The sequence below is a fragment of the Ascaphus truei genome, chromosome 4, assembly GCF_040206685.1.
Source record: "Ascaphus truei isolate aAscTru1 chromosome 4, aAscTru1.hap1, whole genome shotgun sequence".
Lineage (NCBI taxonomy): Eukaryota > Metazoa > Chordata > Amphibia > Anura > Ascaphidae > Ascaphus > Ascaphus truei.
In genome coordinates, this window is record NC_134486.1 from 289,067,883 (window position 1) to 289,094,705 (window position 26,823).

General features: G+C 41.7%; 1 protein-coding gene across 4 annotated transcripts in view; it reads right to left on the bottom strand.

Annotated features, from left to right (window-relative positions):
* The window catches only part of METTL24 (methyltransferase like 24), a 156,506-nt gene that overhangs the window by 74,329 nt on the left and 55,354 nt on the right, over positions 1–26,823 (bottom strand). For all 4 annotated transcript variants that reach the window (XR_012801121.1, XM_075597611.1, XM_075597610.1 and 1 more), the window contains 2 exons: positions 13,143–13,241; positions 10,229–10,368 (listed from right to left, as the gene is read on the bottom strand). Coding sequence is in view for 3 of the 4 variants with exons in the window: in XM_075597611.1 (XP_075453726.1) it covers positions 10,229–10,368; positions 13,143–13,241 (239 nt within the window). In the remaining variant the exon portion in view is untranslated. Of the gene's footprint in view, positions 1–10,228; positions 10,369–13,142; positions 13,242–26,823 lie in introns of those variants that run through there.

Here is a 26,823-nt window from a genome sequence, read left to right on the forward strand (position 1 = left end):
CTTCTGCCACAAGACACCCAGACTGGAAGACACCTTACAGCACATTGACTTGCATGAGCTATAATGGGTCTTGTACACTGCTTAGTAAAAATATTCCATTATGTTCACAATTTACTGGAAAGACAAAACAAAAACATCTGAAATGTAAGTAAACATTTCAGTTACTACAAGAAAGTATACAGAAGAATCAATGTATATGGAATATAAAGATAAGTACCAACAACTTCTGACATTTGTATAATATTTTTATACACATGTAATCTTGCAACTGTACAAACTTACAGCTGCAGACCAAGCAATATCCTACATGTGTTTTTTTTAATAAATCGGTTCTGTGTTATGAGAAAATACTTGTAGCATTTTTTTAAAACAACTCTGAATTATATTTTTTATGTATTATAATGTAACAAGCATTTGTTTCTATAGCAACCATTTACAAAGACATCCCCTTCCTCTTCTTAAACCGGCCCAGACACACCCCTTTTTTAGGCCTGCCCCCTCAAGCAGTGCACCAGCTGTATCAAGTGACCCCCTTGTCACATGATCTTCCCAACAGAACTTTGCATCTTTGGTCCTCTTCTGCTGCACTGACAGCCATTTAATGAACCCCCAAGCCAAATCTATGCCGATCGGCAACTTAGCTAATTACTTTTTGTGTGGAAGGTATTGATGCACATATTAAAGGGGAAAATACATTTTTGTTTTTTAAACAGCAACTTGGACTGCTGCTTTAAGGCTTTTTTCATTTTTGGGTTGCATCTTTCATTTTTTAGATCACTGTTTCCTGAGCATTTCCTTTTACAACATATTCTAAAAAATCCATTGTAGGCATCTGGCAGGCTGATGCTTAACATACGTTCACTGCTAGATTGGTTTCATTGCATTGGGTTCGCTGTCTAGCAACAGAATGTTCAGCGGATCTAAATGTTTATGGTGGACAAAAGAAAATCTTTTAAGAGAACCTTAATCTGCATCAGTGCTTTTGCAGAAAAGTAACTAGAACAGTGCAAAGATAGGCATTCAATATTTAGTGTGGCTCATAGGTGGAGACCCTGCTGGTCCTAGATCTAGAGACACTGCAGATCCAGCGATATTTAATTATGAAAAAAAGTGCGTGTGCCCGAGCATGCGCATTTTAAGTGAAACTTCTTTGTCTATTGTCACTGTTTTGTCACAGAAATTGTATTTGTGATGGTGATGTTTTTAACTAAAAATCAAAACACAATTTAATTGCCAAAACGCAAAGAAGTTTGACTTAGAACCCCTGTTTTAGCTATTTGCACTTCTATATTTATTGTGCGTGTGTGTCTCTGTGTCTGAAAGGAGTGGACTTTCAGAAGTTCCGTATGACACTGCTTCTGTGCAGGCGCGTGGGGGATAACCGGAGTTGCAGGAGCCCTCTGCCGAGCTGCCAACACTGAAAAACTGACTGCCTGGGTGGGTGACTGAGTGACTGCCTGGGTGGGTGACTGACCTTGACCGGGTGGGCGCTGCTTCCTGCTTCCCTGCCTGCCGGATGCTTCGTCCATTGTTTTTTCCTCGCTTCCCCCCTGCCCCCGATCCCCGCGGCTGCTACCTGGGGCGGGAGGTAGGCGTGTTGGGGTGTAGGCTTAAAGAGCATGGGAGCTAGGCTGGGGGGGGGGGGAGGGGCGGGAGGTAGGCTGGGGGGGGGGGGGGGTGAAACTGGCGGGCTAATTCCCATCCTCTGGTCCCCACGGGTGCTACCCAGGGCAAGAGGCTGGCCCTGGGTTGGTGTGCGCGGGCTCGCCATGATGCTTCCCCTTTATCCCGCGGGGAGAGCGGGCCCACAGGCAGAAGGCCAGACACCCTACTTTTGCTGCGCACGGGGATCGCCGGCATTTATTTTTTTTTTACACTTTTTTTTAATGAAACTGGCACGGCCGGGCCTCCTGACTCACCGGGCCCGGGTCGACAACCCCAGCAGACCCCCCCTGTTGGCGGCCCTCGTGCCAGCAAAGAAGTTTCACTTCAAAAAGAGTACCCCTGCGCAGTTTCCTGCTTCTAAGCCTCAGTGGCCTCTTTTTAATTTACTGAAAATGTTTGTATGTTCGAGATGAATACGCGGGTGCTCCATGCACTAACGCAGCAGCAGTGCCTGCGCTGCAATGTATAAAATGACTGAGCAGTGTTGCTTTCTGCTTTAAAATACTGGAGAATATTAGTCAACCCGAGACAGTTATTCTTGGCAGACAGAATCTTTAGGAAAAGTTGCTTCAACGTGGCTGATGTGCTTATCGTAAAGTTTACTACCGGGACACTGGTTACATTTTATCTTCAGCTTTAAAAATAAATATACAGATAAGAGTAAGTAGTTTATTAATCACTCTTAGAATGCTTAACTTGGATTACATTTCCATTCTTTTGCTGACCCCTCTAGTGAATCAGCAATTTCTAAAAAAAATAGCAGTGTTTGTGTTTTTACACACGCACATTCAGTACTAGAGGATTTGGCAACATATTTCTCTGCAGTGTGCACTTCAATACAGTACTTTAAATACAGGCATCAAATGAGTTTTCAGAAAAAAGCAGAGATTAAAAAAAAAAGCAACAACACTTTCTGTAGGCAAAAATCCGCTTAAAGCTGCAGTTCAAGCTGCCGTATTTTTTTTAATATATATATAATATATATATTTTTTCATTCAATATGTGCATCAATACAATCTGCACACTGACAAGTGATTAGCTAAGCTGCAGATCGATCTGTTCTCCTGTAATCAATCGCTTGCTCTGGGCTATTTAATTCAGTTCTTGCACAGCATTGTGGGCAATGTTGTCCTGGAATATGATTGACTGGGTAGTTACTAGATACAATTGGTGCACTGCTAGAGAGAGGGCGGGGCCAAGAGCCAGAGTCTATCAGAAGGGGAAGGGGCTGTCACTTGGGAAATGCTTCCTACATTAGAAACATTAAAAATGTATTTCAAACATTTTTTTTTTACATTTTTTAAATGCTACAAGTATTTTCTCATAGTACAGAACTGATTTCTTTTTTTTTTTTAAAAACACACGTAGGATATTGCTTGATCTGCTGCTTTAATATGTGCTTTATGTTTTTGAAACTGTTCACATTTCCATGATTCAACAACTATCATATGCAAGTGTAACACTCCCCCCCACCCCCCCACCCTCCCGGTTTGGTTTTATAAAGTACTATAAGGAGTTAATAGTTGAGACTGATAGGGTCCATACAGTATGTCTTATGTGATTACATGGAACTATGTGACAGGGGGTGTAAGAGGAGAAGGAATATTCTAGAGAGGAGGTCCCAGCGTGGGATGATAGGCTCTTCGGGGAGTAGAGGTACAGGATATGTTCCCACAGTTATGGTATAGATCAGGCCCACATTTTGTGTGTGTTTCATTTAGGGATAGTGCCCCATGTGTTAGGATCCCATAGTATGGCCATAAGAGTAGGACAGGTCCCAGATAGGACATTAAGACATGACACAAGGGACAACGCAGAGAAGGCCCCAGGATGTAAGGAGATCAGCCCTACAAGCGGATTCCCATCTACAATATTCATTATCCCAGAGGATGTCGCAGTTCCACAACAGGGTTGCAGATTAATAGAAACGTACACAGAACAAGCCAGTATTTCAGCAAGGGCCGGCAGTAAAAGGGAACAATAGGATGTTGCTAAAAAGGGGGGCACGGTCCACCAGATGAAGTCAGAACAGTAAGGCCGAGCTTATAGTGGCGGAGTTGCTGCATGCGCGTCATGCACACTTCAGTAATTGGCTATAGCAGTTAGCCAAGTGCAACATAACTACAGGCGAAGAGGCGCGTTGACGCGGTTTGAGGAGACAATATATGTTGTCTTCTCAGGCGGCTGCCATGAGCTGGTTCAGCCAATGAGGGCGAATCAGCTTCATGACGCGGCCGCTATGCCCCCTCATCGTCTCCAGCACTATGAGCAGGGATCGCTTGTGCTGCAGCCGCGCGGCACGGTAAGAGCTCGCACTCTCGCTAGCAAGAGGAGTATATAATCTGTGCCTAACAAGTGAATGTACCTCCCATGGGAAGAAATGTATTTAGAGTGATAGCAGTATGGATGAGAAAAAGGTACGGCCATGTCAATCTTATTGTAACTGTGACTGCAGTGTTCCCAAGCATGGGAACATGAATAAAGATTGAAGTTGTACTATGAAAAATCCTGGCGGCCATCTTTTCCATTGCCCAGCCGACCACAGACAACACCCTGAGAAGGTAAATCTATACAGATGTCCAAAACAGAACTACATTGATGTAACCCCAGAGGGAGCCGGACAGGGAGGGTTACGCAAGGAAAATGCTAAGGACAAAAAACAACCTGGTTAACTTAAAATATAGCTCAAACCCATGAGATGTAAAACATTCCTTTTTTTTTCATGAAGCAGGCAACATAAATACCTCCAGATTATTAGAAAAATCATATTTTTTTTAGTGTAACAAATCTACAGATTACAGGTTCTGCTTGCAAGTTCAAAGATTGTTCCTTTGGGAGTTGAGCGGAAAGTGAGTTTGAGTGGCAGAGAACACACAACAACAGTAACATATTATTATTATTATTATGCCAGTGACCTGGTTACACTGGAAAAATACTTGTTATCTTCAACTTTTTAACTACAGTTTAAGGAGGAACAGGGCAACAGAGACTCCGATAACACATGTGTTTTCAATAATCTAAAAAAATGTGTTGTGTAAACTGTGACTAGAGTTGCTATGAATAGAGGAAACACGTTCCACAGCACAGTGACAGTTTATGTTGCTAAATCCATTCATTTCTGAGCAGTTGTGGATTTACAGTATGTATAAGATATATAAGCTACAGTTTAGGGCCTCCAAAAACTAAGAAATATTTGTTTTTTCAAATACCTATAATATATTTGTGGGACCCCGCAAGTCCAAAGGGTCAATTCATGCAAAAAAATAATGAGAAGAAAATCAATAGTGGTTTGAATCTTTAGTAACAAAAGTTGAATGTACGTTAAAAGCAACCTGTGTCATGTAAAAAAAAAAAAAAAAAAAGACTAACAGTGAATCAACAATATTTTGCAGAAGAACATAATGATTTCGTTAGTTATTTCCTTCGTTTTCATATCCACAGTCCCTGTTTTGTTTAAGTTCTAGGAATAGACTCTCACACTATCTTTCAATTGGTCATCTTTATCATAGTTTAGGGCCTCGCAAAGTCTTAATCCGCTTCTGAGTTAAGGGGGGTATTCGTTAAACTGTGATAGTGTCGATTGGGGCACTATCACATAGACACCTATAGTGACATCAATAGGCGATTCTGTGCGATAGTGCCCCAATTGGCACTATTGCAGTTTAATGAATAAACTTCAGGGAATGTTTTGTCAGGAGCTTTTAAGATGTCACATTTTGTTACCATAGCCTTAGATTGTAAGCTCAGGGATTTCCTTTTTACATTGTCCGATTTTGTTTGTTGCACTTATTGTATAATTGTATAATTCCCTGTACTGCATTGTCTCATTTGTAAAGTGATGAGTACACTGTGGGTGGGATCCCTGACGAAGTAGTTCGCTACAAAACGCGTAGGATTGTGTGTTATTACTGGACACACTCCTGCAATCATCACCGTGTTTTGGACCCTCCATACGCTGCCTGCGGGACCTTATATCCTTCGCTGTTCACCGAATTTACCGGTATGGACTCGTGACCAACTGAAGTGATGTCAGTGCCCCAATTAACGATCACAACGGGACGGAGGTTCACTGCTTCCAGACGGGTCCCAGCTGGAGTGGATCTATCGTGTAGGAGAGTTTGCTCCATTGCTTTCTTCATCTGTAACCCTGTGGGTACTATGTAACTGACATTGCTACAAACCGTGATTGGATACTCTTGCTGCAACTGGGGTTAAGGTTTCCTGCCTGGGCCAGAAGGAGTGTATGTTGATGGATCCTCACGAAGCAAGTCATAAACTTCTTGAGTGGTAACATGTACCCTAAACATGCCCTGCTTTTTTGACTAAGCTTTCTTGTACGTGCAATCATTTACACTTTAATATTGTCACAATATAATTACTTTTTTACACAGTCGTACGCTTTGATTTTTCTCTTTTACATCTATCCTGCGTGATTTTGAGCCATCCATTCTAACAGGCTGCAGACTCTTCATGAATGATAAAGGTTTTTATATTTTATTTTTATCATTTATATTTCACTTATTATCTCTGATTTGGAATACAAGTCTGTGTTCCCATAAACCTTTACGTGCACTTTAATTGTATCACTTCTTTTTTGGTTTGATATTAGCACATAACTATATTAGTTTTTATTGTTTATAAATAGTTGCATTCGGTGCGCAGTAAATAGTTTTTTCTTTAGTGAGCATAGTCTCTGTTGAGTGAGCAGTACGAAAACTAAGTCAAGAGTAAGAGTTCTGGTGTGAGGGGATAGGATCGAAAGGGCGTGTGGTTCAACGAGAAGAGAAAATCAGCTTAGAAACCTCCAACTCTGTAACATGAGAAAAGAAGTCAAGAATGGAGGAAAGAGGTGTTGAGAGAAGCAGAGAGGAAGGGGAGGGGACACAAGAAATCTCATTCTGGATAGAATCCACCTTGCCTTTAAAGTGATCGGCAAAGGCTTGAGAAGAAGTGAAGACAGGATGATGGGAAAGGGTCAGAGGAGAGAGCCAAATACAGAGAAAAGACAGCATGTATTGAATCTGAAAGTGTTGATGAGGGAGTAGTGTTGTTTGGCCTTAAGGAGAGCAGAGTTAGATCAGGAGAGGAGAAATGTATAGTGCAGAAATTCAGCCAATGTGAAATTAACTCCAAAGACGTTCAGAGGAGCGAGTGCAAGTGCGAAGGAAGCGTGTTTGTGAATTTAGCCAAGGCCGTGTGTTATAGGGGCTGGTATATAAATCCTTGTGTCACACGAGACAACAGGGATCTGTGGCGGCTTCCTATTGGACCACATCATTTTTGAGATTGAGGCTCCATTTTTCACGCAGTGTGAAAGCAAATAGTAGATTTGAACAATTTGATGTACACATTAGCTGTAGAGAATTTCACACTCAGCAACAAACCAGCAAGCAAAAGTAAACGTGATTACTAAATGCTGTATTATTAATTAATACGCACTATTACTGCTGTTTATGGTTGGCAGAACAATAAAGCACGCGTTTACTTTATTCATTAACATTTCTGATCAACAGGTCACTCGCTCCCTGTGTGGAATGAAGGGTGGAATGTTTGTATGATGTATGAATCCACCCCAGTGCACTTTATTAACATTGGATGAAAATACAATTTAAAGGCAATTCATTCCTTCACTACTGAAATCCATGTATTTGCCAGAAACTGTAGGTAATTACAACCTGAAGCTGTTCTAAACTCCTTTAAATTTTGAAAACTGTACTTGTGGTTATAACATTTTGAAATAGTATTTGGTCTTTAATGATGAGAACAATGTGCAAGTAACCCATCTCTTGCAGTGACAAGGTGATGCATTAATAATACAATTTTTAACACCTTTAGTGCCAAAGTAATCTGCAATCACTTGTTTATCATTTATTTACATGAAAAAGCAACAATATGAAAATAAGAAGATAAAATATACTTTTTCAAGGATTTGGAGAAAAATAATATTTTTGGCTTTGGACCTTTTTATCTAAGGCTCTTGCCAACTCTTGACATAGCCTTGTCACAGGCTGCCAACAGCTATGTGTGCCAAGTGTCTAGATGGATAAGTTACAGCCCACGGGGAATGAAGCTGCTTCAGAACTGCCAGCAGGAACATTCATTATAAGCATTCCATACTTTCAGCTACTCACATATGCAGACGAGCCTCAGTTCAGAGATACGATATACTGTCATATAAATAGGACATTTATTCTCATTTTAGTAACATTGCATTTGACAGCAAATGAGAACCACTTGACCCACCTTGTCTGCCCATTTTCCTTTCTGCTCTAAAACCTCGGACCCTATTTGATCCTTAACTATCTTTCGTTTTTAGGATACTCCTATGTCTATCTCAAGCATGTTTACTGTATTGGCACCTACTACCTCTGTTGGAAGGCTATTCCACCAATTACTATCACCCTTTCTGTAAAAAGAAGTACTTCCTCAGATTTCCCCTCAGCTGGCCACCTTCGAGCTTCAGAGAAGGACCTCTTGTCCTCACACTTCTCTTTCTGTGGAAAACGCTTCCCTCTAGGGAAACATGTAATAGCCGAATGATTTAACCCCCTCCATGTCACAGGAGGATGCAAAGCAGTGTTAAACCCTATCTAGTGTCACTGTTACTGTACATGTTAGCTTCGCCTACTGATATAACCATTGGTCAAAGGGGTTTAAAGAAAGTACTGGTACTCTGATTGATCTGAGAAATTCAAAAGTCATTAAGCATTGGGGTGAAGCTTGTGATCTTTATTTTAGAGTTTGTCCAATAGGTATTCTCTAAAACATAAATGGTGCTAACATTTCTAAAATAAAACCCATTTTCTTTCAACAGAGTTGAGCTGTAGGTATATAAATAAAAAAAGTTGTGGTAATTCATGGTACTTCGGTGACTTCAAGGTTACACATAGAGTGAAGCTAACAATCTATGTTTTTTTTTGTGTCTGAGGCACAGGGAGATAAAGTAATTTGCCCAAAGTCACAAGGAGCCGACACCGGGAATTGAACCAGGTTCCCCTGATTCAAACTCGGTGTCACTAGTCACTTTAGTATTGTTTACTGTATACAATATTACACTATATTTTTTGCATTTCGTAGATTAGGCAAAAAGAGAGGGAATACGGAGTTAAAAAAAGGAGAAAATACAATATTTTATCAGAAAATAAGCTGGCCAGCCATGTCATGATATAATTCTGGCTAAAAAGTATGTACAAAATAGCAAGATATTGTATTTAGTTAATTCTGGGAATGCTGGCTAGTACATAGTGAAACGACGACAACAACCATTCCACAGAACGTAGAACATAGCAAGTAATCTACAGAACTCGCTGATTACTACTGACTTATATAAACATTGGTAGTACCATCACTGATATACAAGCACATGTGGTTACCATCTCAGGAACACTCGGTACATTGCTGCAGATGTACATTATTACTTTTATTATATACATTATTATATTATATACATTATTAAGTTGTGAGTGTATATATATATACACAACTTAATAATGTATATAATAAAAGTAATAATGTACATCTATATATAAAGAGAAGAAAAAGTGCCCGATCCTAGTGTGATACCAGTGGATACAATTTAATATTTGGGACAATAACAATTTAAAACTCACAAACAGCAGTGAATTTTGAACGTTGTGTGAGTAAACTCATGCCCCAACATGCTTTTCCTGGACGCCGCTCCACGCCAGCTCTGTTATTGGATATCCTCCTCCAGATCCCCTGATGAAATCCCCATAACAGATTGGACGGAGTGGCGTCCTGGAAAAGCATGAAGTTAGTTTCATTCATTGTTAGATTGATACCAATATATATATCCCTTTAAAATTAGGGTTCATCTGCATGCATTGCAGTATACATTTAGAGGCGCTGTCTAAATACAGCTCAACCCCCTTATAACGCTGTGCTTGGGGTCCAAAGAATCGCATCGCGTTATAAGCGGATCGCGTTAGAAATAATGTACAATTGAATGCATTGTACAATAAAGTATTTAAGATGCCAATAATCGTGTTGTAAAGTATTCATAAATACGAAAATTGGGAGCCACGCTTGCATCGCGTTATAAGCAGATTCGCGTTGTAACGGATCGCGTTATAACGGGGTTGAGATATGTGTGTGTGTGTGTGTGTGTTACTTATATATTCATGGCACTATGAAGATGGAAATTCCCAACAAATCTGTATCCTCTAAAAGGGTTAACAAACGTCATATTATGGTGCTCATTTCCATTTTTCTGGCATGCAGATTACTGCTGTGCTCTCACCATAACTGCACTGTCACACAAGCCTGTATTTTAGGGTTTAGAATGTGGGCCGTTAACCTTGCTCCAGCCATGGGAAATATCGAAAGTTGGTGGGGGGTTTGGGGGACACAGTATTCGCATTATATCATCTTTATTTCCAGAACTTTACACGCATTAGGAAATGGAAATTACAACAGATAAGGAAGTTACCCCTGTGGCTGCCCGAGGTGCCTGCAATACATTGCAAATGGTTATGGAAGCAGTACAGGTATTGAGTTTGGAATTAGAAGACAACAGTAACAACTAAAATATATCAGTAATTACCCCAGTGAGTAAACGCGACATTGTTTATTTCTGATTTGATGTGCCAAGTTGAATTTGTCATCCAGACAGACAGTCCATGGCTTAGCTGTGGCCTCAGACTGATCTGTCAGTCCGTTTCTCACCGAGTGAGAGCACGAAATCTGTGAAAATGAGAGAACGTCATTTCTGTGCAATGTGACCTATTTCCATGATGGTTTCTCTTAGGCATCAAGGACAGGAAAACACACACACACACACACACAAACACACACACACACACACACACCAAAGTAAACTCATTAGAATGTAGTTTGTACAGCCTCTGATGAACGCGTTAGGCTATTTCTACACCTGAAGTGACCCTCCAGTAACTCTCCGTTTGGGAAATCTGATGCCTGTGGAAGCACTGAAGGACTGAGATCCGACCTTGGCAATAGTGTCACAACCGGTAGTGACGAAACCAGGATACAAGTATTTACAGAAGCAAGAGGCGGAATGGAGCTGTTTCCTTCCTGTGAGACCCTGCGTGGTCTATCTGTGCCTGGCCTTCAAAGAATAATAACATCACGTCACGTGTACACTAACAGCGCAGCTTCACAGAACAGTAACATAACGTTAAGTCATGTTTTCTCCCGTAAAGCACATTGCGTTAACTATAACAAAGGTTGGTAATAATTACATGCAAATTTTATCAAATGAGGGGTTACCCTAACACTGTATAGCCACACATCTGTTCAGGTTAACACATTATGTTAGTTAGGTCTCCATACCTAAACATGGTGCTACGCACATCCAGACAAAATAGAAAGGGTATCACAACGCTCACCAATTGAATTCAATATTGGTTATATGAATTTGCCTATGTTGCCAGAATTGGCAGCTGGTGCTACCTATGTGCTTAAGATAATGTCGATTTATCAACAAGGACAACAGTTGAAAAGGTGGCTGTTGCCCCAAAGGGAAGCACATTTGAGTGGTGCACTCTCAGGCGATTAAAACTTAACTTTTAATTCAACAATTGTAATATATATGTATACATACAACAATACATTTAACATAAGTGTATGTTTAAAAATAAACAAATAAAATGACAGGTTGTGAAGTGTAGTTATTTCTGCTGTTATGGTGTTTGATGTGTAATGAAACAGAACTGTTTGTTGGGTAATAGTCCAATGATATAGTAATGTCTTGTTGTCCCAAATATATAGACAATTTGGAGATAGAGAAACTATATACTAAATATGAAAGTCACATGAATGGGTGACGCAGCTCTAACATCGCTGCCAATAATTACTCCTCGTCATAAATTTATATTAATCTCTAAGTGAGGCATGAGTGAATGCGCTTGTAGAAGATGACAATATTGCATAAATGCTGGAGTGTATGATGTTGAGGTGCAGTGGAGATATAATGCTAGAAGCTAGATATAAAAGTCATGCAAAGCATGACGCAGCTCTAACATCACTGCCAATTATTACTCCTCAGCCAATTAATTTAAAGCTAATCTCCACAATGTGATGACTTGTGTATAATGTTTGTAATGAAATATTATAACATTGCGATAGTCTATACATGGGTATAAGTTATGGTAGACGATATGAATTGACCGTGTATTCATAGGAGTCTCTCTGTAAGAGAACAAAATGCTTTGATGTCCTTAGTCAGAGCTGCAACATTATGCTAGTTAGGTCTCCATACCTAAACATGGTGCTACTCACATCCAGGCCCTGAAACAGTGAGGTATGATTGAATTAACAGTGCTATTTCCCTCCCCTATCTTCATCAACTTAACGTCCGCTCCTACTTTAATTAACGTCAAGTTATGAGCCCTGAATTAACAGACCTTTGTGGATCTATCCCTGAGAGCGGGTTTGTACTTGAGCATTTAAAAAAAAAAATAATGAAAAAAATTTATACAGTAGCCTAATAAAGATTTAGGACTTTTTTTTTTTTTTTTTTTTTTTAAATCAAAGTCTCTTAATTGCAAAGCTATGCAAATGCTAGTTCAAAAATATTTGGCAAATAAAACTAAAATTGTAAAGAAATCCATGAGATTTTAAAAATAAACTTGGAGCAGTTTTTGCACCATTTTTGTAGTTGGGGAACTAATCAATAGCCCCCATTATCTTTACATAACAACTGTTCATTTTTTCCCATTAAGAAAACGAATTACATTAAAAATATTTTTTTTATATCCAATTAATACTTGTAATTTCAACCTGTAGAAATGTCATAAATATTTAACATTTTCTATATCTGACAATTATGTTTCAAATAATTATTCACACACCCACCTAACACCGCTTTATTATGTAATGATATAGACATTTTCACATTTTACTTCAATAAAAAAACTTTGATTTCTGTGTCTATTTTGCAATACATTATATGCAGGCAAAATATATACAATTTATTTTATTTATTCGTGGGTCCCTATTTGATCATATGACCTCGCCTATCAAATTAGAATGCACACGTTTTAACTTTAATGTTTGCAATGCAGTATGTAATAAATGATTCACCAAATGTTGTCTGGTGCTTTGTAGCAGTAACACCATTATAGGAACTCGTTGGTTCAAGTAGCTTACAAATTGTGCTACAGTGCCTCATTTAAAAAAAGATCCACATGTATTAAGCAGTGGAGTGCAGCTCTTTGGACTGTATTTTGGAAAGATTACAGCAATATTAAGGCTGTGGAAAAAGGTAGGAGAAACTTTCCTTTTCTAGTAGCAAACTGTCACCCCATCATTTATTTCCTTTCCTGTCATCACATCTATTTATTAAAACACATACAGCAATGGATGAAATGTACAAAAATAGCAAATAAGTCAGTCATTCCAGGTTTGCCAACAAAATTTTTTTTTAAATACCAAATTGTAACCATTTACAGCTTCATGGAGATCTCTAGGGTGTGCATTAATTAACCTTTACCTACCTGAGCTGTGCTGATGTAGTGAAGAAATCTTAAAGCTTCATCAGTAAGGGAGTGTGAGGTGCTAGCCCAGGGCTGCAGCTCTATGTGCCAACGTACAGGCTGAAAGAAAGACAACAGCATGCTCTTTATATAGTACAGCACCATAGCATAATGTTCTAATTATGTTCCAATTAATAAAAACATAAAGACACAATGAAGTTCTCCTTTAAATTGTCACTTTATCAGACGGAATCTTTTTTTTTTTTTTTAACAGACATCAATCTGTATGATAAAGTGTGAAACCACCCTCAAAACTGGGTCAGATGTTTTTCTCCAGAAGAGAGTAAAGCAACTTTAAAATTGTGGCTCCGTCCACAGATATCAGGTTTTTTTTTTTTTTTTTCATTCTTAAACAAATGATTTGCACAAAATATGATCCTTGTCTTGCAACAAAACGGCCAATTTTCTATTCCATTTGTGAGTCAAGAGTTATAGGAGTCTGAATAAGGGGGATTAAACATGAAGGCAACGCGGAGTCACGCAATAGCTTTGACTGTGCAGACATACTGTAAAACAGCAGAAGTGTAGACAAATCACATCATTTTTCAGACATTGTGTACACATTTTTATATTTACAGAGTATGTAATCAAAATGGAAAAAGATATTGTATGACCTAAGCAGATGAAGTTTCGAGCTTCAATCAATATTTAAGATTCATCTAGGGGTGTTTAAGGAGATGCTCTTGATTGAATTCACTATCTATTCATAAAACACTTCTAATTGCATTGGAACATAAGAAGTCACCAACATAACAGGCTTACTAAATAATGAACTGGGGAAATGACCACAACCAACAGTCTAAAGAGACAGCAAGTCTGTTATCACAGACATTTAATATCAAACGCCAGAGTGAAAAATGTAAATGACGAAGATATGAAGAAATATTAGTGTAATTATGAATCTTCAATTTCCTTAGGAATGGAGATGCTTACTTTTCCAATTTTTATGTGTATGTCTATGTGATTAAGGTGAAGATAGATAGTCAACCAAGACAAAAAGAGGACTCTCTCAGACACTTTTCAATTATTAGGGGGTGCCAGTACATATGAACTACTAAAGACGAACCCTACACATGTTTTTACTAGGCAATTTAGGGCAATTCTTCTGGCAGCCAAACATAGTTCTATCCTTTCTAATTCTCAGTTTACATTTCTATTTGTGGAATTTTGGATCTATTATATCTGGGATAGAGTCACTTACTACAAAAGTATTTCAATATATTGACCATTATCTTCAGCTATTGGTTACAAATCTACCTATTTTAACCTAGAGACACAATTCACCTGTTACAACTGATTAGTGAAATGAAATGGCAACAAGATACCATATATGGGTATCTTGTCATGCGAATGCTGTGCCTTTTACCTACAGTATATCGTACATGGGAAGAGCCCCCAAGAAGTAAAACACCTCTTAGACTTGTTGAGTGGACTCCCCATTGAGAATTGTTATTTAATTTTACAGGGCATTTTTTTACAACTCTTAAATCTCATGTTCTCATTTCAAGACCCTTTGAGACTTTAATATGTGTGGTAATAATGTATGTTAGGGACTTCTGATTATTGTATCCTGTTATTTGATGAACTGTCTGCATATATCGTACTGTATGTTTTTGTAATAATCTTTTTCTGTAACCTAAGCACTGTACTACTTTTGTATATTAAATCTAAAATTGAGTAAGTATTGTCTTTGGCTCTAATTGAATTTAGCATGCTTTGAAGAGAGTAATTGCATTTTCGGACACATATTGCTACAAGAGATTATTGTGTGCTATTTACATATTTTGATTATAAACAGGAACCATTGGCAGGGCTTAGGTAGCCACAGTGGCAATCAATGGTTTTATGGTTAAAATGTATTTGAAATGTATTTATAATGTTATGCTGCTTTTTTAAGATGTGTTTTTTTTGGGGGGGGGGAGGGGTTAATGCACAAAAGTACTATTAGCCACATTTGGCTAGTAAGGATATTGGGCATTAGTCTAGGGGGGGTAGGTTTGTTGGGGGGGGAAGGGGGTTTAGAGGGGTGGGTGAGTAGTTGCCGGCGATTAGGCCTCCAGGAGGTGTGGCTGGAGGGATTAACCCCTTGCTTACCTAAGCGGTTGGCAAAACATTGCATGGCGATGCTTTACTACCCACTGAGGTGGCCAGAGGGGGTATATAGTGTAGTTTTATGCTTATATTAACCCCTTTGTAGCCTTTTATGGACAGCTAATTATGGAAACCCATCACCAGTTGACCCATGGGCTACTAAGGGGTTAATATGTACTGCTATGTATTTTAATTACTATTTTATCATCTATTTCAGCTTAGTTTAGCTTATCTTGCCTACAGTCCTACAGTATGCATATAATGGCGAGTATATACATACAAAAGATTGGGCTAACGCCAGCCTGGAGTAGGTGATAAATTATTTGCAGTCTTCTGCTGTTAATCCCATTCGATAAGTATTGGAACATGATAAATAGCCATTTTTACCAAAAAATGTCGTTTTGGCCTTTTTTTTATAGGACCCGATATTTTTTAACGGATCCAATAAAAGGTGCTTTATTTTTGATGATGCAACATTGATGAATTGCACGATAAAAATAAAGCACTTGTTTTGGGGATAAGACCGCTTTTTTAGGTTACCGCAACTTGATGGGCCACAGTGTGAGGTGATTCTTCAATATCAGCAGCTTTCTTCCGATAAATAGAACCCTATAGTGATCCGAGTTAAAGGGGTCACCCCCGGTTCCCCTGATCTTCCTTTGCCCCCTGCCTTACCACTGTGGCAGTGGGGGAAGGGGACGGCGACTTCTCCCGGCGGGCACCGCCATCTTGGTTGCGGCGCGAGGTTCGCGCAATGCGCAGAGGTTGGCCAGGGTAGCGGTGGCCATCCCCAGTGTGCCGGAGCTCTGGGAGGTTGCGCAGGCGCAGTTAAGCGTAACGGCGGCCATTACAGCGTCGCACATGCGCAGTAAAGATCGCGCACGCGGTCCCCATAGGAAAGAGCTGTGCCAAGGACTACAATTCCCAGCAGCCTCTAGGGACTGCACTTTCACCCTGGTCACAGGCAGCATTGAAGCCAATAGAGCTGGCAGATTCTCATGCTGCAGAGTTGCAACAATGTTGTGTGCAGACAGGGTTTTTGTCAGTTGGATCCAGGAAGAGATTGGGGAAGGTAGTGTACACAGAGCAGGGCTCTGCTGTACAAGGTCAGAGAAACCCCAGGTCCCAGGTAGGCCCCACTCCCCACTAGGTTAGTGGGTAAGTTCATAGGGAAGGCCCCTAGGTTAGGGACCCTGCCCTTAGGTGCGTGTGAGGTGCAGCCTTCTCAGTGTCACGGCTGTGAGTGCTGACAAGAAGGCATAGTGTGTGTGCAGCCGTTTGCTGCAGGTCCAAGCAGGTTGCAGTGCGTTGGTTGCAGTGCGTTGCTGCAGGTACAGTTAGTGCAGTGGGTTGCTGCAGGTGCTGGGAGTATTAGTTAGCAGTCAGGACCGGGAAGAGCTAGGGGAACGGATCAGGCCAGTAACCCCCTAGGCCCCAGATAGGTCTTCACTCCCCAGCTTGTGGTGCTACAGGGACAGGCCCTAGGTTAGGGACCCTGTCACAGTAGTACTAGTGTTAGATAGGGACACAGCGGACGCTGCGCTCCCCGTGAAGAGACTTGGGCTCAAGTCTGTAGCCCCAGAGAAAGAGACAGAGACTATCTCCAGGGTGGGATCGCCCCTGGTGGGCCCCGTGCGAGGCAACATCGGATCAGACGGGATCACCAAGCGGCAGATCCTTTTTGAAGTTGCTTGCAGGCCCGAGTGCAGGAGCGCTCGGCAGGTATCTTCCTATGTGCACCAACGTATCCTAACATATCACAACTACACATAGTGGCAGCGCTGACCACGGGACAAGGGGGTTGGGCTGTAGACACAGTGTGGGGATACACGGTGACTGTGGAGTTACTCCCTAGGGGGAATGTTATAAGTGTGTGTTATTGCCTGCATATATTAGTAAAGTGGTTATATACATTCCTGTGTATGTGGTTATTGTATATGCGGGTCCTGTGTAGGCAACCTTCTACATCCCTAGAACCCTACACAGGTGGAGGCGCTGAAACCGAGAACGTTCCAGAGGATTCACCCCAGGCTCTCACTGGCGGAGACTCAGACCTCCTGTGAGCCTGACAGGTATACTGAACCACACCTGGTAACACATAGGTTTCCACCCACACACACGGTATCTGTGATTGGGATAGAGGGAATACCCGTTACACGAAGATGTAATGAACACAATACATGATATGCTGTAGTATGCCAAAATCTATTCAAAACTGTACAACAAAGCGTATAACTATTCCACTGCCTGCAGGCTTTGCTCCTAAGCAGAAATGCTTTTAAGTAGAAATCTTTCAAGTAGTATGGAGGTTTAAAAAAGGAAGTTGGGACCATTGATCTGCTTCTCATCTCATCTCTTATCTTTTCTCAGGTAAAAACATCTCAAATTGTCTGTCTGTCCTGCAATCATCATACCCTGCTGTCTATTTAGTTCAATTTAGGTAAAAACATATCTCAAATTGTCTGTCTGTCCTGCAATCATCATACCCTGCTGTCTATTTAGTTCAATTTAGGTAAAAACATCTCAAATTGTCTGTCCTGCAATCATCATACCCTGCTGTCTATTTAGTTCAATTTAGGTAAAAACATATCTCAAATTGTCTGTTTGTCCTGCAATCATCATACCCTGCTGTGCCTTAATTTAATTAGTCTTTCAAACCATTTGCTTTAACGTCCCTCACATGTGCTAATTAAGTTGTTTAGTCCAGCCAGGTGACTTTGTAATAGTATATAAGTAAGCTCACAACAGCCATTGCTGCCTGCAGCCTTTGCTCCTAAGCAGAAATGTTTTTAAGTAGAAATCTTTCAAGTAGTGAGGAAGTTTAAAAAAGGAAGTTCAAAACGAAGTGGAAAAAGTAGAGACCATCTACTGCTTCTGATTCCTGCATTTGAACCATTCTGGAAAGGATTATACCATCACAGACAGCACATCTCAACACATTACTATTGCTGTGATGCCGCCTTTACTTTTTATATTTGCTGTAACCTCACTTATTTTCAAATTATGCACTTCCTTCCACCAGCCTCATCATGTCTCAAACTCTATTCATATTTCACCATCTCTCCTTACTTCACCACTTCTCAGTTCACATGAACTCCTCTCCTACCTGCGCCCTCTGTCACCACACAGCTATACCCCTTCACTAAAACACACCACTACAAATCATCCTCACACATTCTCTTTCTGTCCATGCTTCTCCTCCTCGCTTCTGGGAATATCTCTCCTAATCCTGGTCCCTGCCTTATTTCTACTAGCTCTCGTCCTCGCCTTCCACATGCAACTTCTACTCCTTCTGGTGTAAACCCCTCCAACCTCATACCCATCCCCTGCCACCCTCCCTCCTCTCTCCCTTTCTCCTGTGACCTTTGGAATGCTCGCTCCCTCTCTAACAAGTTCCTCTCTGTGCATGACTTCTTTCTCTCTCACTCTCTGCTCCTATTTGCCATAACTGAGACCTGGCTCACTCAGACTGACTCTGCTCTGGAAGCTGCCCTCTCTTATGGTGGCCTTTCCTTCTCCCACACTCCGCGCCCTGATGGCAGGGGTGGAGGCGTGGGGCTCCTTATCTCCTCTCTCTGCCGCTACCGAACCGTTCCTATTCCTCCCTCTCTTGCTTTTCCCTCCTTTGAGGTTCACACAGTCCAGATTTTCTCTCCTCTCCCGGTCCATGTGGTGGTCATCTATCGCCCACCTTCCTCTACTCATCCCCCTTCTGCCTTTCTCTCTCTCTTTGAATCCTGGCTCTCTTCCTTTCTCTCCTCAGACGCCCCTGTTCTTCTCCTGGGGAACTTCAACTGCCTCTCTCCCTTGGGCTTCCCGCTTTCTCTCTCTAACCTCTTCTTTTGGCCTTCAACAGTGGACTGAAGCCAGCACTCACAAGGATGGACACTACCTAGACCTGGTTTTCACTAAAAACTTCTCTCTCTCCGATTTCTCCATTTCCCCTTTTCCTCTCTCTGACCATCACCTCATCTCATTTTCCGTCTCTCGCTTCTCTCCATCTCCATCTCACCCTCGTTTTTTCAGAAACCTGCACTCTATTAACCTACCAGCTCTTGATTCCACTTTACGCTCCTCCCTCTTCTCTCTCAGTTCTGCTTCAGACCCTGACAACCTGGTCAGGAACTATAACTCTGCCTTATCTTCCTCTCTTGATCTTCATGCCCCGCTTTCTCTCTGCCGTCCTCGCCCTTTTAACCCCAGACCCTGGCTAAACTCCCACACATGCATGCTGCGTTCCTCCATTCGTTCCGCTGAACGCCTCTGGAGGAAATCTCATACGCTCGCAGACTTCATTCACTACAAATTTATGCTGTCCTGTTTCAACTCTGCCCTCTCTCAGGCTAAACAAACCTACTTTTCATCACTAATCAACACACACAAGTCTAACCCACGCCGACTCTTTTCTGTCTTTGACTCTCTACTCAGACCACTCTCAGCTGCCTCCTCTTCTTCCTCCATCTCACCTCAGGACTTTGCTGACTTTTTTAAGGAAAAGGTGGAATCCATACATCAGAACATCCCATCTGTTGCCTCCTCCCATCCCACACTGCTTCCCAACTCTCCTGCCTTTCTTGACTCTTTTTCCGCTATCTCGGAGGAGGATGTGTCACTGCTGATCTCCTCTTCTCCCTCTACCACTTGCCCTCTTGATCCCATTCCCTCCCATCTCCTAAAACCTCTTGCTCCTTCTATAATCCCTATGCTCACACAGATCTTTAACTCTTCCCTCTGCTCTTGTACCTTTCCATCCTCCTTCAAGCATGCAACCATTATACCATTACTCAAAAACAGCAAGCTTGACCCTACCTGTCCTTCTAACTATCGACCTGTCTCCCTCCTGCCTTTTCCCTCCAAACTCCTTCAACGTCTTGTATTCTCTCGATTGCTACACTTTCTCAACACCTATTCTCTTTTAGATACTCTACAATCTGGCTTCCGCACTGCTCACTCTACTGAAACAGTCCTCACTAAAATAACTGACGACCTCCATACTGCCAAAGACAGAGGTCATTACACTCTGCTCATATTACTCGACCTCTCTGCAGCATTTGACACCGTGGACCACCCTCTTCTCCTTCACATTCTCCATACTCTTGGTATTCGGAATAAAGCTCTATCCTGGATCTCCTCTTACCTCTCCCATCGTACTTTCAGTGTCTCTTTTGCTAACACCTCCTCCTCCTCTATTGATCTTTCTGTGGGGGTACCCCAGGGCTCTGTCCTGGGACCCCTTCTCGTTTCTCTGTACACACTCTCTCTAGGTGACCTAATCACATCTTTTGGGTTTAAATATCACCTCTATGCTGACGACACACAAATATACCTTTCAACCCCTGACCTTAAACCTGCTATACAGACCAAAGTTTCTGAATGCCTCTCTGGAATATCATCCTGGATGGCCATCCGCCGACTGAAACTTAACATGGCAAAAACAGAGCTCCTTATACTTCCTCCCAAATCTGGCCCTACTACCTCCTTCCACATTGCTATTGGAAATACAATCATTCACCCAGTAGCCCAAGCACGCTGCCTAGGGGTTACACTTGATTCCTCTCTCTCATTCTCCTCTCATATTCAAAACGTTTCTAAAACTTGTCGCTTTTTCCTCCGCAATATTGCAAAGATACGCCCTTTTCTCTGTTACTCGACTGCTAAAACTCTGACTCAGGCCCTCATTCTTTCACGTCTCGATTACTGCAACCTCCTGCTGTCCGGCCTTACTGCCTCTAACCTGTCTCCCCTACGATCTATCCTAAACGCTGCTGCCAGAATCACTCTACTCTTTCCTAAATCTGTCTCCGCATCTCCCCTCTTGAAATCCCTCTCCTGGCTTCCGATCAAATCCTGTATCTCACACTCAATTCTCCTCCTCACTTTTAAAGCTTTACATTCTTCTGCCCCTCATTACATCTCAGCCCTAATTTCTCGCTATGCACCATCCCGACTCTTGCGTTCTTCTCAAGGATGTCTTCTTTCTACCCCTTTGTATCTAAAGCTCTCTCCCGCCTTAAACCTTTCTCACTTTCTGCCCCACACCTCTGGAATGCCCTTCCCCTCAATACCCGACTAGCACCCTCTCTATCCACCTTTAAGACCCACCTTAAGACACATCTGCTTAAAGAAGCATATGAATAGCACTGGATAATCATGGACACATGATACATAAAGCTTGGCCCCCTGCAGATGCACTTACTAGAATTCCCTCCTACTGTCTCTGTACGTTCTCCCTACCTACCAATTGGATTGTAAGCTCATCGGAGCAGGGACTCCTCTTCCTTAATGTTACTTTTATGTCTGAAGCACTTATTCCCATGATCTGTTATTTATATTATTTGTTATTTATATGATATGTATTACTACTGTGAAGAGCTATGTACATTTATGGCGCTATATAAATAAAGACATACAATACACTCACATGTAATCAGAAAAAAATGAACATACATCCAAATAAGGGGGTGTAAGTAAATAATTGCACAGTAATGGCCTACTGTATGCCACTTTATTTTTTCACATGTTTATAAGCTAATTTTCACATTATGTTTATAAGCTCATTTCTACATTATCAGTCACAATTACTTTCACATTAGTGGTAGCGCCCGTAAGTTTGTCTCTACTTGCTAAATTAAAAATAGGCAGCTTTTTAGCCGTGAAGCTTTCTGACATTTAAAGTATTATTGCTTTTCACCATGCTTCCCTCTGATTTGTTTGCATTTAATAATAATAACTTTCTTTCACATAGTGCTTTTCTCCCAATGGGACTCAAAGCACTTCACAATTACAGTACAGTGCGCGGTAAGCAGTACGTAAGAATTTTGCAGGCACAAGTCCCTGCCTCATGGAGCTTCCACTCTATGCTTTTGGTGCCTGAGGCTTAGGGAGATAAAGTGACTGGCCCAATGTCACATGGAGCTGATACTGGGAATTGAACCAGGCTCCCCTACTTCAAACTCTGTCACTGTTTACAGTCAGTGTCTTTAATCATCCTTCTCATTTGGGAAGATTAGTGTCGAGTACCATACATATATTACTTATTGTTTCATACAATGTGTTAACATTTTCCCTGAAACTTGTTTCAGTGTGATGCAGTCATTGTAATGATAATTTATTGTATCATTTTGTAGAACTCTTCAGACATATATCTCCTGGAATGTGACACTAGCCCTGTGTTCTTCACTGGCACATGAATTCATTACCTTGCTTGTGCTAATCTTGCACAACCTGCCCTTTCAGCTGAGACAGTATTGTGTTTTTACTGAAGTCTGGGTATCATAAGAGATTTAGGTTAAAATAAAATAATGTTTCCTTTATTTATTGTGGCTTCAAAAGGAAATTGAAAACATATGTGATCAAAATACCTTTGGCAGATTTTGGGTTATCCTTTTTTAGGCTGTGTCACATTTCGTCTATTACCTAGTCCTAGATTAAATGTTTGTCAAATGATATCAGACACTATTACAATAGATAGAAACGACCATATTTGCTAAATGGTGCAAAAAATGCTGCAAGCTGTCTTATGCCTTTGCATTGCATAGTATAATATGACCCAATGTATCATGCACTTAATTTGTGTCACTTATGGGTAGCAACCGATGCAAATACATTGAGGTAGGTAGAAGCTGTCATCCTCAGTTTTCATACAGATTCTATAATAACAAAAAAGTTATACAAATGTTGCTCTGCTAGGTTGAGTTCAATTATAAAGGAAAGGTCCCAGTATATTGCCCTAGAAACCCCAAGAGTAATGAAAAAATGAACGCTCAACTTTTAATAATTCATATTTAAAATAATTATTCCTTAATAAGTAGATTGAAAATCCAAACAAGTGTCAGCCTGTGAAATAAAAAAATAGATCAAATACAAGAATCAGGTTTGCATATCCGTGACTGCTAGAGAAAGTGATGCAAAGGTATTATATGTATTATACACAATAGGAAAATATGTGCCCCCATACCACAATCCTTCTCTCTCTCCCCCTTCCCCTCCCCCCCTCACACACTGCAAATGTCACTATGTATAGATATGTGCAATCATTGTATATGAAGGCTTGCATTGATGCTGGAAATTTTGTCCATTTTCTGGTGTTCAAAAATTGAAAATAAATAAAGGCATTCAGAATATCTTTAAAAAATGTTTTTTGTTCAATTGAAAAATAGATAACTGTAACTATTGAATTGTTGCAATTTAATGAAGTGATGTAGCATTTCAACCTCTATAGATTGCCTTTAATGTTTTCTGTGAACTGTTAATGCAATTATTCTGTTTAGCAATAGTGTCGGGGAAGTACCTCAGAAGGTTGCTAATTTTTTTTAAGTTATGGTATTTCATTTTATCGTATCCAAATTCCTCTCTCTCCCCCCCGCCCTTTTCTCTACCCCTCACACTCTGTCCCCTCTCTTTTGTCCCCCTTACACACACTCTTTCACAGTCCCCCTCTCTCTTCTCCCCCCTGCACTCTCCCCCTCCCACTGTCCCCCTGTCTTCCCCCCCACACACTGTCCCCTCTCTCTCTCACCCCCCTTACTCTCTCCCCCTCACACTGACCCGTCTCTTCCCCCCTGATGCTCTCCCTTCCCTCTTACTCTCTCACCCACCTTCCCCCTTACTCTCTCCCCCTCACTCTCTCCCCCTCTCTTGCCCCCTTAGGCCTTGTCCAGGGTGGCACGGAGCGGGCTGGCGTGCTCACGCTGGCCGCGATGAAACACATTGCGGCAATGTGTGTGGCCAGCGTGAGCAAGCTCGGCGCTTAGAGCAAGCAAATTTTAATTTGCCGGTCGCAAGCGCGTCACGAGAGCGGTTCACCCAATGAGGGCGAACCAGCTCCGTGACATTGTGGCCGCGCCCCCAGGCACGAATCTCTCGGCCGTGCAGGACGCAGCACACGAGCGACAGTTCCCTGCCTGGCTGCAGCCTTACTCTCTCCTTCTCTCTCTTGGCCCCTTACTCTCTCTCGCTCTCTCCCCCCTTTCTTGCTCTCTTACTCTCTCCCCCCCCCACACACACATATATATATATATATATACACACATGTAGCCCTGTATCCTTCTGAATATAGTATAACTGGAAATTTGTTGCAGTGTGGATGGATAACAGCACCTTATAAGATGAGGAGTAGGTCACACCAAAGTAATTCAGCAGCTGCTACATGCCATGTGTAGCTCTGGTAAGAAATATGGCTATATGTCTTTCCTCCTACTGGTATAAGCCCTGTTAAGGGCAGGGTGCCAGTAGTTATCACGAGTTTCCCCCACATCAAGCCCTGCTCTGAGTGGTGGAAGTAGGTCACCTGACACTGTGTGGAAGGCATAGACACAGGGGCGGTACCTGCTGATGTCATGAAGGGGAGGGCTGTCTCTATTTAGTGTGACTGTTCCTGTCAGTGACAGTTCAGTCCTGGGTTCAGTCTTGAGTTAGTGTCAGTGTGAGAAGTGCATGAAGTGCATAGCTGCAGGAGGAGAACTGGCAGGCCCTGATTAGAGCTGCTAGAACTATAGGTGGACCAATACCTCTCACCCTGCATAGGGGGTGAGGGAAGCACTAGCCCCACCCTGGGTGCCCGTGGCCTGGGGTGGTGGCAGGGAACACCGATATCATCCTGAGCGAGAGCAGTCTGGAGGAAGGGAGACCAACTGTACTTGCTTGTGTTTCTGCTTGTATTCTGCTGTGCTGCACTGAATAAAGAGCTGCTGCTACTTCTAAGTAAGAGACGGTGTGAGACTGAAATCTCTCGTCCCTGAGTGGGGGACTCTCTGGAAGGATTTCACCCTACGTGGCTAGGGCTTACCAGAGATGGAGGCGCTGCACCATTAAGTGAGACGGAGGCATTCACCCCAGTAACCTGGTCCTGTCATCCCCCTTACCATCGAGGGAGACTCAGGCCCTCCTGTTGCCAGCAGGTATGCACCACCCAGAGACACATAGCCAGACCCTAGTGCAGAGGGGGGGGGGGGGGGCCCAATCTGCGATTGGCCCCGGGAAGAGGGGCTACACATGTATACACATCTGACAAATAAGAACTGCGTAGCCTGCTACGTATAGGAAAAAAAACAGTGGGATATATTTGGTCTGATATATCTCTTGTGCGGGCAGATCCTCAGAGGTCCATTAAATGTTTTTATCGTGACGTTAACCCCATTTAACGTATTTACAGTCATAATACAGATCTACAAAGGTGATTAGCGTTACGATGCCCTCATGTTAACCCAAGAAATATAGGATTATTAACTTTTAACGGACGTCTGGCTTACTTATTTGCAAATCATATGCTAATGAGGCATTAACCTAACATCTCATATCCACAAACCTCTGTTAATATTAGCGCATGGAAATATCATTACTCACATGCAGACCATGATTATCATAGCATTATGTCTGGGAATAGCCTACGAGGAAAAAGGGCAGGTCTAAAGTGGTACCCAAATAATTGTAATCACTATACTACTTAATCCTTTAATTATGAGCTCAATAGATGGGGGCAAATAAATGTCCCACCTTTAAATATATATCTAATAATCCACAGTCCGGTTCTTTTCTCAATCTATTCAGCGACAATAGAAAACATATTTTACAGCTTCATTTCAGTCTGTTGCATCATCCAGGCAGATAGAATTTATTTATAGAGTGGAGAATCGTTAGCTTGGGTATTAAATGATTCTGAATTCTATAAATCCAAATGCAATCTTTATACATTTCCTCAACATAGCAATCCCCTGTTTTTCTCACTGTCAGTTCAAAATGTTCTTAGTCAATCATAAACATTGGAACACTGTTTCCTCATTTAGCAATATTTACTTTGATTTTGAAGATCTTTCTTTGTTCTAAGTAAATATGGAATTAACAAGGTTCCTAATCTTTTAAAACATCTCTATTGTATTGTCTTTCACTACAATCAAACTATTTAACTACCGGTAACCTTTGATTCCAAACTCAAGATCAACTCAGCAAACATTAAACATACCAAGGGCCTCATGCAGTAAGCCCCGATAAGGCTTTTTCGGCATTTTATAGCCGTTTTTTGCCCTCCTGATTCAGTAAGCCCCGATAAGTGTGAATTATCGGCAACTTTTCTTCCGAAAAAAATTTTTTCGCCACCCGGCTGCCGATAAGCCACTTATCGGGACTTTTTTTTCCCGCCTGAATTCAGAAAGCCCCGATCAGCTTTTCTGTGCTGATCGGCAGGCCAGATTGGAGATTTTATGGCCAATCCAGCCCGCCAACTAAAGTTGGCAACTTGCTGAAGGAGAAGCATCGGCAAGGGCGACACTTAGGAAAAATCAGCCCTTTTTCCTGCCTGTGATGCCGGAGCTGATACCCGCACCGGAGCCCCCCGGCATGCATCCGAGGCAGGAAAAAGGCATTTAAAAGCCACTTCATTACCTTAGCGGCTAACCGCTAAGGCAATGAAGGGGTTAACCCACCGTGCCAGCGTTATTGTGGGTAGCGGGGATGGGTGAGGGGGGTATTTGGCCCTGGGTGTGAGTTTAGGACTTGCGGGGGGGATGCGGGGGCACTTAACCTCCTGAAGGGGTTAAGGCCTCCCGCTACCCAC